This window comes from Pleurodeles waltl, chromosome 6, assembly GCF_031143425.1.
Source record: "Pleurodeles waltl isolate 20211129_DDA chromosome 6, aPleWal1.hap1.20221129, whole genome shotgun sequence".
Taxonomy (NCBI): Eukaryota; Metazoa; Chordata; class Amphibia; order Caudata; family Salamandridae; genus Pleurodeles; species Pleurodeles waltl.
Window position 1 is genome coordinate 746,248,171 of NC_090445.1, and position 14,988 is coordinate 746,263,158.

Sequence of the window (14,988 nt, forward strand, 5' to 3'; positions counted from 1 at the left end):
AAGATTTTCAAGAGTAGTTTCTATTTTACATTTCAGACCTGCAATCACCTGATGGTCCCACTGTGTCCTCCCTGTCTTTTTATGAAATTTGGATAGACACTCATTAAACTTCCATGAACCAATGGGCAGCATATATATCACATCCAGGGAGAAAACCAACGGAGTGTGATCACTAAGGGGTGTGTCTCTGACCTTTAAGTCGCCTAACAAAAAGAGTGAGTTGCAATTCACCACCACATAATCCAGAATTGCCTCGCCCCTTGGAGATTTGTGTATGTGTGACACTGTGTGCGACCCTGGAGAGTCCGAGGGGACCCTCCCGTTAGCTATAATACAGTCATTAAATCTCAAGTAATCAAGTAGGAGTTTTCCTCTCTTATCTGTTCTTATCTTTGGTGGAAAAATGGTGGGAGGAATTTGCAGAGCATCCTCATTTTACACCTTGCGTAGTTGCTGCAGAGCATGATTGGAAACTTTACAATTTTAATCTACTACTAGTAATACATGGTGGGTATGCTCGTTGCATAGAGATTTATTGATAAAGGAAAAGCCCCTATGCAAAAGAAGCCATAGGCAACATCAGAAGGTATGTAAGCGTTTCCCAAAAAAAGGGGAGCCACACCCGGATCCCGTCCTAAAGCACACAAGGATAAGGCCATAAACAAATTGCTATGATCTTTATAACTTTCATACTTACCTTTAAATGTGTTTGACGAGCATGCCACTACCCCCTTTTACCTGCCCCCTCATGGAGGGCCTAGCATTACAGCCCAAAGTGTAGTAACCATCAGACAAGAGTTCCATGTCGCACCAGGTCTCCTGGAGACAAATCGCATCTGCTATTAGTGTATTAAAACATGCAGTTTCTCCCAGCTATTCTTTACCCCCGATGTATTCCAAGACACAACCTTAAGCCATTGCTAATTATGGGGTTGGGGCAACTGCTTAGACCAGCACGCCTCATTTAGAATACCAGGTAGCCAGCCCCACCCATCTGAGCCGTCATTTATATTTTGAACTGGTGGTTTATCGGTTCCCTAGATGTCACCTGCCTACCAGGCCAAGGTAAACTTTCAGTCCCTGATAATCTACCGGGGACCCACTGTTGAAAGACAAAGAGGATACTGCCCATTACTCCACTCACCACCCTGAGGGGAGATACTCCCACCAGCAAATCTTGCCTTCTCCTCTAAAACTGGAACAATATCGATGCCCTTACATTGCATACATTCAGCATTTTGTAATATCGTATTCACTGTAAGCCTGGAATAAAAAGTTACCCTTGATTTAAGACCTGGCACAAAATACAACAAGGAGAGTCGATGTCACTACTTTGAATCAGTTTCAGTGACTCAAACTCAAAGAAACATTGAAGCAAAGATGATCTGTTCAGAGTTATATCTGCATCAAAGCGAAGAAAAAAGTGTGGCATGCACATTTCCACTATACTCCATAATGGTGTTTTTTCTTCTAATTTAGATGGTTCGGAATGGCCCTTCTTCAGGCCAAAGTCCACAAAATGAGTAGCCAATGGACTCAATACTGACAGCATACTGGGAGGTTGTACAGTGGCAGCCTCTACCACAGTCACCTTTACTGTCTCCTCATTTTGTGACCTTGGGGCCCAGCAGCAGTACCTAGTACCAGAAGGGTAGGATCAGAATATCGCATTAACCCCTCTGACCTTTGTAAAGAGTTTGCCTCTTCTCTAAATTGAACTTTCCTTCGTCCTTTGTTTTTCTACGATTGGAACTTTTCATCCTTCTCCTTTTTTCCTCTTATTTTTGAGTTTTGAGGAGAGAGGACGTATCCTCTGCACTTTTAGCCTGCTTAGTATGCAATTCGAAAATTGGGAACACTTCTTGTTCAGTGCATGTAGTTTTCTCCGCTGACCCCCTCCTGGCGGGGAAAGAGTTGAAAATTAATCTTATTTAATCCACGGGCTTTCAACAGAAGCAGGTGATTCGGAATGCTCTTTACACTGAGGTTTATCTGCCTGAGTGCCAAAGTCAGCATGGGTTAAGGCGACTGTACTCCTGATAATCCTGATTGGCAACAGGGATACTTCCAAAGAGGCTAAATGTTCTTGACTTGAGCCCCTGGTTTTACAATCCTTAGTCAGTTATTTCAGTATTGCCATAACTGAGTAGAAGATGCAGTCTGACCTTCCTACAAATTTCTCCAGGAATATTAATATCAAGGATAGAAGTCTTACTATACTGAGTAACGAAGCAGAAACCTTTACTTCTTGGTCTCGGGGTTAACTTGGCAGGTTATCACTTACTTCCAGAACTGGTGTCACAGACATGTGGGAATATAGCAATGCATGTGTTGAGAGCATACTGCTAAATATTTGCAGCCCTGTGGATAAAGGCAGTGTGGAGATCCCTTGGGGGTGCAAATTATGATTCTTATCTAGTTTCACAGATCTCCTACATAAGTCTATATCCAGATCCAGCAGTGTAAAGTCCTCATCCTGAGACCCCTCAGCAGTACTCTGGGGAGAGCCCACCTGGATGTTTAAACAGGGCTTAGCCACCACCTCGACGGCTGGTAAGTGAAGAGCTGAAGTAGAGTAAACCAGGGAAGAAAGCATGGAAAGAAGAATGGAGGGCACCCCCAGCGTGCCAAGATCCTCTTTTTGTGGGGGAAGCTCTTGAGATGATGTAGCTACCGTGACCTCCCCTGGGATATAGTAGGTGGGTTGACCCCTTTAGGGCTTGAACTCATTGGGACCACCAGCCACAAGGTTCCCTTTGACCCCTCACAAGAGATCGTAGCAGATTTCAAGACCTCTTGAGGAGTCTTCTCTTTTTTTCCCACACTGTAAAAATGTGGTTCTTGCCTATCAGTGTCGTAGCTAAGTTTATTTTGTTCAGTACAGGGTCAGTTTTCGTTTTTGTGCATGCACTACCCAGAAGCAGGCATCCTGATCCTAGTTTTTTTTGCAGGTATTATGTTTCTTAGAGGTGGAAAAATTGGATCAATTGCTTATTACTTTCTCAGATGAGGAAGTCCAAAGGCCCCTTTATAACAGACTGGAGGAGACTAGGGGCAAGTTCCGTAAGAAAGATGTAACAAAAAATATAGTGACACTGAGGGACTTGCAACCATTGCTGAGCCTGCCTGGTAAAACCCTGGTCCAAAGGGTAATCAAAGGGCTTGCGCGCTCATGGCATGTCCGACTGAAATAGATGAACTTAGTGAATTTTGTCGACACTCACACTAGCCCTAAAAGTGGCGACCCGTTACTGCACACTTGTGCACCTGTAGATTTGCAGAAAAATTAGCCAGCTATCATGGCCCAGTTTTGTGCTTTTTATGTCAGTGAGGACTGCCACTCCCCTAGTTGCTTTGAAGTTCCACAGCAGAGGGGCAGGAGCACACTCAGCTCAGCTTTTGATATCTTTGCTGATCCGTCGGTTCAGGCAACAGGAGGGTCAACAGACAAGCAATCTAAATTTTGGGGGGCAGTCATCCAATACTTTAATTCTAAAAGTACAACATCCATACAAAGGTAGCTACTGGATTGAGTACTCACACTTATCAAAAACTGCTTATGATGTGACAGTGAGGCTATCAATTACGTGTTTTTGGTCAAGTAGTTGTACAGTGAAGAATTTTACCGTTTCAGTAATGATACACTTGTTCTTTGTGAACTGTCTGCATCCATCCTACATGTTTATGAAGTTATTATATTCTGTTATCGATAGTTATTTACACTGAGTGAAATAAAATTGATAACAGTACAATAATCTCTTTAGACATGGCATTGGATGTGGCACAGCAGGATGAGAAAGGTGATCTCTGCCAAAGTTTACCCAAACTAGACACCATATAAATTACACTGCACCTTCAAGTTACATAGGAGATTGTAAAAAATCAATAAGAAGCCTGGACAAAAAGTACTCATTTACTAAATTAATCAAATACAGCACCACTGTAGGAAGTGAATGCATTTGCTCTTAACACATTCGATTACTTCTGTGACTACTAATCGGGGAAGCGTAATCCTTAATAAACGTACACATGAGGCTTGAGCACTTCTACCTTGGTGACCTATGATAGGGGAAGGCTCAGTCTGTGATGTAGTGGAAAGGAATATGTAAATGTCTTGTGAGAGATTCAAAACACTACTCTATCCTGACGATCAAAAGGGCAATCCTTACTTGACAAGAAGTTCAACCTTTCTCAGGGTTACCTCTTGGAGAGGGTCACAGAGTCAAGGGAAAGAAAAGTAAAGGCAAATAGTTTTCTATCAGGCTGAGAGAAAAGCCAAGACAAAATTAGGCCTGGAGCCAACTGTTGAAACACTTAGAGCTGGATAGACAGGAGCCAGATAACGTTCAAACAACACTCTGTGTGGACTTTCAGCAACAAGGTTGCTTCATGCCCTGGAAGCTGCCAGCTGAGCACTACAATCACTGTGTGTCCCTCTCGCGTTCTAGAAAGAGTTCAAGTACATGCTCTTACCAAAGACTCTGCAGCTCCATCTACAAGACAAGAAACTCAACGACTGGCAGGCATCCCGCCCAATAGCACTCTAAATACTCTAAGACATTTTCAAAATCATCAACATTTTGGGAAAGAGAGGTGAGGCACACATATCCTGTGAATCAGCAGGCCTCCATAAGCTAACCTACGTACCACATCACACTTCATACATTCTTAAACTTGCTAGAGAAATAATCTTCATAGGCATGCCTTCCCCACCATGGTGCTCCAAACAAAAACCCCTGTATTACAGATACCCGCCATTTGCAATCTGATCAAAACACTGCCTACAGAGGGGAAATGGAAACCACGCTCATTAAGAACTGAAGCATACAAGTACTGCAAAAGCAAATATTAAACATAGTTTCAGGGACATTCATACATTTGGCACAGCCATCAAAGTAAACAGTGTAAAATAATTTGAAAGGTTTCTGTGGTGAATTTATTGATATGAGGTAGGAACTCAGTCGTGGAAGACAAGGTAGCCTGCAGAATTTTGAGTGGGATTTAGGCCCCAAACAGCTTAGAGAGTGGGAGCAGCAAGTATGCACTAGTGATAATAGAGCTTGGGATTGCATATATCCTCTTCTTCATTAAAAAAAAAACAACAACGGGGAGAATAGTGGCTCCACGATTATTTAGAAGCTGATAAAGATGAAAGTCCATTAAGCAAGACAAGTGCTGACCATCAATGCCTTAAGGGAAGCACTCAGAACAGTGGTGAACAGTAAAAACATCTGTTTCAGACTCAAAGAACATGGTTGTGACAAGTGAGAGCAGGGTGCAGGGCAGTGAGTAATTAGTGGCAAGGGAGAAATTGTGATAAATAGCAATTAGATGGAGGTGAGAGAATACAGCATTTGGCCACCAGGTAGAACTGAGATATGAGACTGTGATAAAAGGAAGAGAATTGGTCAAAGGGGACAAAAGAGTCATTGAAGGATTTGACTGGACAGAGTTGATTGTTGATTTATGATGGGTTCCAAAAAGGAATCTGATACTTGATTGAACAATACACCTGTGCTTCAATCTATCGCCTCATTGTTTTATTGTTCATTGCAACTTATGGTTTCTATATTAAGCACCTCAAGTATGGTGCAGCTCGCCTGCTATTGCTGATTTTTTTAAACAAGTCTTGTCTTGGTTAATACGTGTCTCCATGACTCAGCAGTAGGGAACAATAATGTTCTCACCATAAGATCTTGTTACTTCAGGTTTAGAGGCTAAAAGTAGGGCTTCCTGCACTTCCTCCTGGTGGCAGTGCACACTAAAATGTGTTCTGTGTTAACTTGTTATATTCTCAGGTATCAGCACTTTGCCTTTTGCTCTTTTTACTTACCTTTGCCTATTTAGGCAGCACTGGATACTTCTGGATGAATCCACTTTGCAATACTAGTGGATATCCATTGCTACATGGCCAGTATATGACTGTTGAAGTGAAGTGATATTGTGGGACAGTCATTCTGTGCCTCATTGCTCCATTTCTGGGTTCAAATTAGATCCATATTGCGAGGGTCACCTCCACTGTATTGATTAGAGTGTCTCTTTGAATGCAGCCTGACCTCCTTGCTAATTAATATTCATTGATCATAAATATATCTTCTAAAATGCCACTTTTCTGCTCACATAACTCCTGTGCCAGTTAGGATAAGGAAGCTCCTCATAGGATAAAAAATAAATCACAACCTGCACTTTTTTGGAAGATAAAGTCAAGATCATCTCAAAATTGTATACGGTACGTATTAAACATTGAATATAGTTGTTGCCATTACCTTAGGGAAAATGTACTGAATATTATAAGATGATTCATATCACCTCTCCCCCTTTAAACATTTCTCGCTGATCACTGGGAATCTGATAAAATCAAGCTAACTAAATAACACGTAAATTGAAGTGGAATTTTTTACTGGTATATTTCTGTTGAATCCACTGTTTTGGCTAGTGTTCAGTGTGAAACCCAGATGTAAATTACTATGTCCATCATCTATTTCATAAGTTTAGACCTACACAATTGAACATTTACTGAGTATGATTTTTCTGTGGAATCTTATTTTATTTATACAGACAGTTGTAGATATTTTATCCTCAAAACTATTTCCAAAATATTTCTGAGACATCTCAATAGAAAAGAAGCCCGTGGGAGTGCTTCCGCTCAGAGTGGTGTGCCTAACCACAAAATTGCTTCTATTGCTCTTTTTAAGACTGGAGGATGCAACTTGTTTGGCACTCATCTATACAACACAACACACCATTGTGACAATAACTAAAAGTGCTTCTTATGTTGATCTGAGCCATCATCTTTTTGAGGTGAATCAGTATCTCAAGCACCCAAGGTATCCACACAGTTGCTAGGATGTTCTAAGCTGAGAAAAAAGATTTAATATGTATTAAAGGCAGTGATAGTTGGTTCTTGGAAAAATCGCTGTTGAGTTTAACAGTTGAGGAAACATGGGTTAGAAAAGGAAATGGTTAAATGGAGAACAGACAAGCAAGTTTAGTGCTTTCTACCTAATTAATTGCCATTGCCTTTGGATTTGGACTTTATGAGTGAGGTAGGCATTTAACAACTGTTAACACAATCACCAAACCGCAAAAATGTTTAAGCTGGCAATACTGAGGAGCAAAGATGGTTAGTAAATTTGTTATGTTTTTCTTCTGTTTGTTCTAGTTTCAGAGCAAGACAACTAACTGAGAGGCCATTACATCATAGTTTCAACAAATTCATGCAGCTTCAATACCAGGGCAAACATGGAGCCCTTCATATTTGAGAAGGGCTTCAATAAAAAAAAAAAGCGCTGCCTGATATATCAGAAGGTCCCTGCTGACTCCACGTACACTTTCATGTAGTGTACTTGTGCCTCTAAGAAAAATGGTGACCCACTTAACTTTTCAATCAATTTTCTATTGAAGTCGTCCCAAATGAATGAAAAAAATAGGCCAATTGGGTTTGATTTAATGACTGCTGGAAAATGGAAAAACGCTGAGTTGCGGCCAAAGCTTTTTCAGAGTGCGCGTGGAGGTTAAACTTTTAATTCCCATTCACAGCGAAGGTAGGTGCAGATGCAGCTTCTCCAGCACCTGAGCAGTCCGAAACATTGTTGCAAATATTTATCAGGAGGATAGTCAGGAGCATGTGCTGGTGTTATTCTGCAGAAAGAATGAGAGTGGCCTAGTCTCAGACCTGGACAGAGGTGATGAAGAGTTGGTATTATGTTGCAGGCAGCCTTCTCCTTACAAGTTAAGAAGGGGAACTGAAGCAGATTCTTACGCCTGACCCAGCACTGCATCAAGTTGGATTCAAGGATTTTTCAATGCAGAAAAATCACTGACACCGTCAAAACACTGGACCTTCTAGTCCCCCAAGATAGGTTGGTTACCTCTTTCATGACCAACAGTGTGCTTTTTTCTCCATGTACCACCCTTTCTCTGCTTTTCATTGAAGGTAAGCCACAACACAGAAATGAAGCTGTGATCGGTAGACTTCATGCACCACCATGTTGTGGTCTGCTTCATTTAAAAAAAAAACTAACCCCTGATCCATGCACCGATCCATGATGTTTTTCTCTTCCTGCACCCGCATTACGTGCTCCCACAGGAAGTAGCAAATGTGAAAGTGACTGGTAAGAATGGAGAGATGGAAAAAAATCTGAATACCTTCAAGGTGATTCTAAGCAGACACTTCAAGACACCATTATTTGGAGGTGCAGATTGAAACTAAAGGCCACAAACACTGAACAACCTTTCACGTCTGAAGGAGGACACACACAGTAGAAAGAGTGCTGGTGCTGCATAATACATATTAGACCCTAATTAGAGCTGAAGCCTGTTAGTCAGGCAATTGTAGATAACAAAAAAATGAAATGTTACTCATCTCACATACACACTGCGCCCTTACAGGACACGTAATTTCTCTATTTCAAGCAAGGAACTATCCAGACCTGAACATACACAGGTCCTTATCACAGCTAAACAAAACATCAGACTAAAAGAGGTGGAAAACTTATGCTTAAGTAACAGGAAGGTAGGGGTGTTGGGTGCTACTTTTCATCCCTCAAGGATGACTAGAAAAACGTGTACAGCACATTTGAGTCAACAAATAAAGGAGTTTAACCCCTTCGCTGCAAAGCCTTCCCCCATGCTAAGACTTTCTTTGGCTACTTGAGGTAGTTCACGCTTAGGCCCCCATAACTTTCTATGCATGTAAGTTATACACACCAAATCTGTGTCCTTTTTTCCCAGCATCCTGGAGATGTTAAAGGTGCCCAGGGGTAGTGGATTCCCCTGGAAGAGACTGAGACAATAGGCAAAATAGTGTTTAAAAAAAATAGGGAAAAAGTGCTCAAGATAAAAGTGTCTGTTTTTTCCCCCTAACAATGGCATCCACAAATGGTTTTCTGTACTAAATTCACCATCTTCCCAGCTTTTAGGAACATGCAGAGCTGAATAAAAAACCTAATTTTGTTACATACTTTTTTTCTAAGAAGTAGACTATTTTCCCTATTTTTTGTGCTCTAAACGTACTTCAAGTTTATAGTGGAAACCAGTATGAAACCGATGGGTGATCCAGAAAAGCTATTAATGTCTGAAAAGCAGACAAAAGTCTGAATTCAGCAAGGGGTCATATGTGCAGACCTCTCAATATTTTCCCAAGAAAAATAACTGTTGAAAAAAACAAATATTGAAAATGACTAGGGAAAAAACAGGCATTTGCGACATTTTCATCTGTAACTTTTTGTCACAATGGTAGATTTACAAAAGCAATATATTGTTACGTTCGCTAGACCCTTCTGGTTGTGGGGATATATAGGATTTGTAGGTTGTCCAAGAATCCAAGCTACCCAGAGCAAATAACTGAGCTGCACCACACAAAGGCCTTTCATTGAGTACAGAATATACTGTAGACCAATTCTTATAGCGCAACAGGCAAAGTTAAAAATGGGTATCAAGGAAACCTGTGCATTTCTGAAATGGGCATAAGCTTTAGAGTTTAGGAGCAGTGGTTATTTCTACGTCTATGAATCTGTATGTACCCATACTAGTGTTTGATTTGGAGGGTATTTCAAAATGTCATTTTTCTTACACACTGGCTTACATTTGCAAGGCACAAATGCAGTGAAATCGAATTGGTAATAACAAATGTTCTACCATGCTATTCTCCTACAACTCTCCCACACAAAAATGGTACCTCACTTGTGTGGGTAGATCTAGTCCCTGCAACCGGAAACAGACTAAAACGCAACATGGGTGCAGCACATTTTGCCACCCAACACTGACCCTCTATTTCCCATGTGGGTAGCTCTAGGTTTTAGACCCTAGCTCAAGCCAGCACCTAGGGAAACCTAGGCAACCTGTACATTAAAAAAAAACTAGACACCTTAGGGAATCCAGAATGGCATGACTTGCATGGATGCCATCAGGTTTTATTTACCCACAATGCCCTTCAAACCTCCAACTTTGCCTGAAATCACAGATTTTCCTTACATTTCTGTGAGGGAAATGTCCGGAATAGCAGGAATCCACAAAATTCCTACCACCCAGCATTGCCCCACTTGTGTCAATAAAAACACTATCCCATTCTGTGGCTGGGCCTACTGCCCCAACAGGAACGGATCAAACCAAGGACAATGGAAGCGCCTGCATGGAGATTCCTACTGACCACGATTCAATCCATTCATGTTGCTGGCACTAGGCTCAGCCACACAAGTGGGGCAGAGTTTTATCAGTATAGATGGGGCAGTGTTGGGTGATAGGAATGTTGTGGATTCCTGTGGATTCCAAAAGTTTCCTCCACAGAAATGTAGGGAAAATGCGTAACTTCAGGCAAAGTTGGAGGTCTGCAGGGCATTGAGATTTCCAGTGCCATGTGCGAAGACGGCTTGAAGCTGTCTGACGCTTATGAGCACCGTTGCATCGGACGGCCTTTGGCCGGCCGACACACCGAAGTGGTTAATCAGTGCTGCCGACTGCTTTGAGCCCCTAAAGGAGGAAGGTCTGTGCCACAAATGAATGTCATCAGCTCTTAAGGTAGGTGCATTAATGCTGCAGACTGCTTGCAGCATCTTTGCCAGGGTAGGCCAGTGCTGAAGACAGTTTTAAGCATTTAGGAAACAGAAGCATTTAACGTCAGTATGTTAGTGTTGCAGGCCATTCCCAGCCCTTCAGGTAAGCATATTTAAAAACTCTCCCTGTTTTTGTGAATTTCTCGCTGATTTCTGCTTGTCTTCCTCCACAATGTTATGAGTCTCCTCTTTCTCCACCTCCATTCCTCTATTATGTATGTAGGGCCAAAAGTATCAGCTATGGGTTGATCCTTTCCATACCATCGCTCTCGCAGGCTTAATATGTTTTCTTGTTCAAAGGACTCGTGAAGTAAGTCTTTTAAAGGGTTCTTTATTTTATTTTATTATGTGTTTTGCTCCCCAGCAGCGTTTCAGATTCTTTGGACAGTGGGGCTGCATGTAAAGCTGATTTCATTTTAATATGGATACCTACTGTGTCCCCTCCCCATGGATCAGGATATTTCAGGCAATTCAGCCTGTGACATGAGAGGGAGAATATGAACAAAAAATGTGGCTGAGAGCAAGGCCACTGTAGGAGATGTTCATTAATGAGGTGGACTGACTTCATCCCTGGATCCACCTTCGGCTGAGCAACAACCCATAGGACATCATGTACTGACTACCATCACAAAAGAAACTAAAGTGCTTTAGCATCTTTGGAAAGATGTATACTCCATGGCACTGAACAACAGAGGCACTAAGATGCAAGTGGTTCTGACTGGATCCCCCCAAGCTGTCACTTTCTGAATATACTCTGTGAGCCAACTCGGAGCTCTGTATATTAGCGCTGAGAAGAGGACTGGACTAGAAACACTAAGTTTGGCACTCCACCCTGAAGGAGTAGTGGCCACACTCTAGAAGCAATGAAGAAATGAGTGTTGTTACCTGACAAATGTGGAAAAGGAGAAAAGACAGCCTGTTGAGTTAACAACCTGATTCCTTATTGAGGATGAAGCGCTGGCACAAGTGCTGTGAACTGGTAAAGTGAAGGGTCCTGCCTCATTGGACAGGAGGCCCCGGACTGGGGCGATGATGCACAGCCCAGCCCCAGAGAATGCATGGTGAAAATTAATAACCAACTGTTACTATAACTGAAATTGCTACAAAAAACTTGTGACAAACTACATTCGAGCACAGATTTAATAAACTTCATCAACAGGACTTGGTAGCAAGTGGAAAGTCTCCCCCTAGCATACAATAATACTAAAAGGACACTTTTTACCCACACCAAGCATGCATCACATATTCCACCCCCACAAACCTGTGTGCAGACTCCCAAGCTTTGCATTTAGTTGTGAACTGCATAACAAGGAGGTCACAAGTTACAAAAAGTCTGCATTCCATGTACATAAGTGTTAACTGTCTATCAAGATAATAATCATAAGAGAATATAATACATACAATAGCGTAGGTAATCTAACGTATTGTGTATTATTTAATCTTTGACTGTATTTGAGGTTTTCTCCCCATGACAAACCTTTAACAGTAAGTCCTGAATACTCAACCTTGCCATCCCCTGAAAGTCCAAGCCTAAAATGTGGGTGCTTGCCAATTCAATAATCTTACAGTAGTATCTAGGTAGTATTGGCCATAGACAACAGGCAATATCTATCACATGGATTGTCTAGTTCTCCTCATTGTCAAGACATTGACATCATGTTCAAAAGATAGTATAAACTCTCATACCCTGGTTTGAAATAAAGAAATGTTGTCAAGCAAAGAGAACTCAGAAGGAATTCGCCCTGCATCATTCTAGAACTACATTCAGAGAAAGTCACTATTATTGAGATGCCACTGTTTAACTAAAAGGTAGTGCTGGTACTTTGCATACGGCCCTCCCACGATGGAGGCAAGTATAAGGTCTGCATATAACAACTAAGCATTCTTCCTCGTAGCAAACAGTAGATGTAAACCCTTATTGGAGGTGTTGACAGCTTGTCAAAGACCTTAGTAGAGTAAAAACATTTTCATTCTGCAGTGAACCCACAAAGAATGTCCAGTGCACTGCATACTCACGCGACTTCCGGAAGCAGGTGGCTCTGGGGACACCGCTCTGAAGATGTCCAGCCTCCCAGGACACGCAGTGATCCTTGTTCCAAAGGCATCGGATGCCCTGCCCACCATCAGCACACAGCTCTTCACTACGAAATGCCTCACAGTCTGGGGGCTTGTAGATAAGGATATCATTCAGCAGGACACTGGAGAAGCCCCCAAAGACGTACATTGATCTAGGGAAGAGAACAGGGATAGAATCATAAGCCCCGACATCAGCTACCTCTCTAAACACATACCATTGGTTACCAGACTTTGGCGTACCAACCACAAGAGAATAGAATGTTACTTGCCTATAACTACCAATCCCCACATTTTTGATATCTATATAATTTACCAACTGACAAGATGAGATATTGCAGTGAAGTAGAATATCATAACTGTGGTGCAGATCCATCACCAACATCATGCGGAGATAGCAGTACCAGGGCTTGAATCTGGTTTTATGGGACATCCCTCGACGCAAACCAAAACTTGTCAAAAACGAATTCGACAAAATGTCACCGTTAGTCAAAAAATGACTAGGGTAGCTCTTCTTCGGATCTGCACGTAGGCTGGTGCCGAAAGAAAAGAACTGACGTCAGCGCACCGGGGTGGCACCTATATATGACAGCGACATCATCACAGCAACCACAACGCCAACGACACCCTTGGAGTCAACTGACACCACCTAATGGTGTGCAGGGGTACTACTTGAAGAAAAATCTCCAGATCCAGTCTGAAGCCTTGGGAAACTCTAAGTTAAGAAATCTGCAACTAGAAATCTATATCAGATAACTAAATTACAATATTTGAGCAGCTTAATGAAAGGAGTATATAACATATGCCTATTTGCACACAACTGGGACAAAAACGTTTATTGACTAGCAAGCTGAAAAAGGTTGATGTAAAACATATTCCTGGTACTTGTAGACAGTGCTAAAGTGCTACAGAAGAAAGCATGTTAACTCATACACTGCTTATTAACTGGGAGAGGCACTTAGGTGTTGCATTAGCTGCATTGAATTTGTCTCCTTTTATATATGCATGTTTGTACAGGGAGCAGGATTTCACTCAGCAACTAAAATACATATTTTTGTTGCATTTCATGTTTTCCTTTATGTCTTTATTTAAGAGTCAATGCTCCAGAAGGAAGCCATTTAACAATTATTTGCAGACAAATGGACCTCTGTGCATAATTGACTAATTTACTAATGTTTCATATTTAGGTCATTGATCATTTAATCGTAGATCATAGAACTTTTACAGTTAGATGATGGCATAAGTGTTTTGATAGCAAGTGTGAATGATGGCTCTCAAAATGGCTTCTCTTTGTCCTTTCAATGACCTTGTCTAGTGTTTACATAGTGGGTTCTGAGATCAACACATTTAAGCCAACAGGTTGTGATTGATCAATTTGGCTTAGATGATAATGAATCATCCCTAGATTTTAATTTTACATATGCTCATTTGCGCCATTTTTTACTGTGCCGTCTGAACCTTTTCACAGTTAAAATGTTTGTCATAATCTTACTATAAATAGTTAATGATCTAAGATTAAATGATCAATGACCTAAATATCAAATAATAACATAGTAAATTAGTCATTTACCCACATAGGTTATTAATCACAAGTATTTCTGTTATTCTAACAGTTGTTCGGAGCCTATTCAAATAATTATTTCAAATGCTTTCCATGTGAAACACTGTCCTTTTTATTTATACAAATTTCCCACATTTAATATTTGGTTGCCTTATCTAATAAATGGTATGTCTTGATTTGACATTTTCCCCATGTGACTTCTTGGAGTAAGCATTCAGTCTTGTGATTTGGTACACTGATAATAAAAAAGACCACAGTGACAGGAAATATTCTTAAAAATATATACAAAACATAACTCCCCTTGTTGCACATAATAGACACGTTTTTAGAATAAAGAGAACTGAGACAACCAGAACTGCAGTGAGGTAAAGTAGGATAAATCTATTGTTTACAGGGTTGTGGAAATAGATCATTCTCTACCAAAACTCTTGGGGCCAGATGTAGCAAAGGTTTTTCCCCATTCTGTGTCTATGGGAAAAAGTGTTTGTACATATGGCCCTTGATGATTTGCGAATCTTCATCACAAGTTAAACACTGTTATTCTTCCTTTGAAACTTTGCAAAGACAAGAAATAAGTTCAAAAAGCAAATGCATTACTTATCTTTGGTAACAGTTCAAAATTAGATAAAATCAACCGCAAGAAGAAAGTTCAAAATAACTTAACATAAGGAAACCCATCTGCAGCACCTTTGATGTAGGTGAATATTACCAGAAGTGTTTATTAACACATGCTTGTGAATGACTCCATCATTGTTAACAAATTGTTAAATCCACTAAATTCAGTGTTGTTCACCATGTCAC

The 14,988-nt window shown here is 41.0% G+C and overlaps 1 protein-coding gene across 2 annotated transcripts in view; it reads right to left on the reverse strand.

The window, feature by feature from the left end:
- The window catches only part of ATRNL1 (attractin like 1), a 2,088,076-nt gene that overhangs the window by 1,432,382 nt on the left and 640,706 nt on the right, over positions 1-14,988 (reverse strand). For both annotated transcript variants that reach the window (XM_069239275.1, XM_069239274.1), the window contains exon 12: positions 12,570-12,781. In XM_069239275.1, the coding sequence (XP_069095376.1) occupies positions 12,570-12,781 (212 nt within the window). The remainder of the gene's footprint in view (positions 1-12,569; positions 12,782-14,988) is intronic.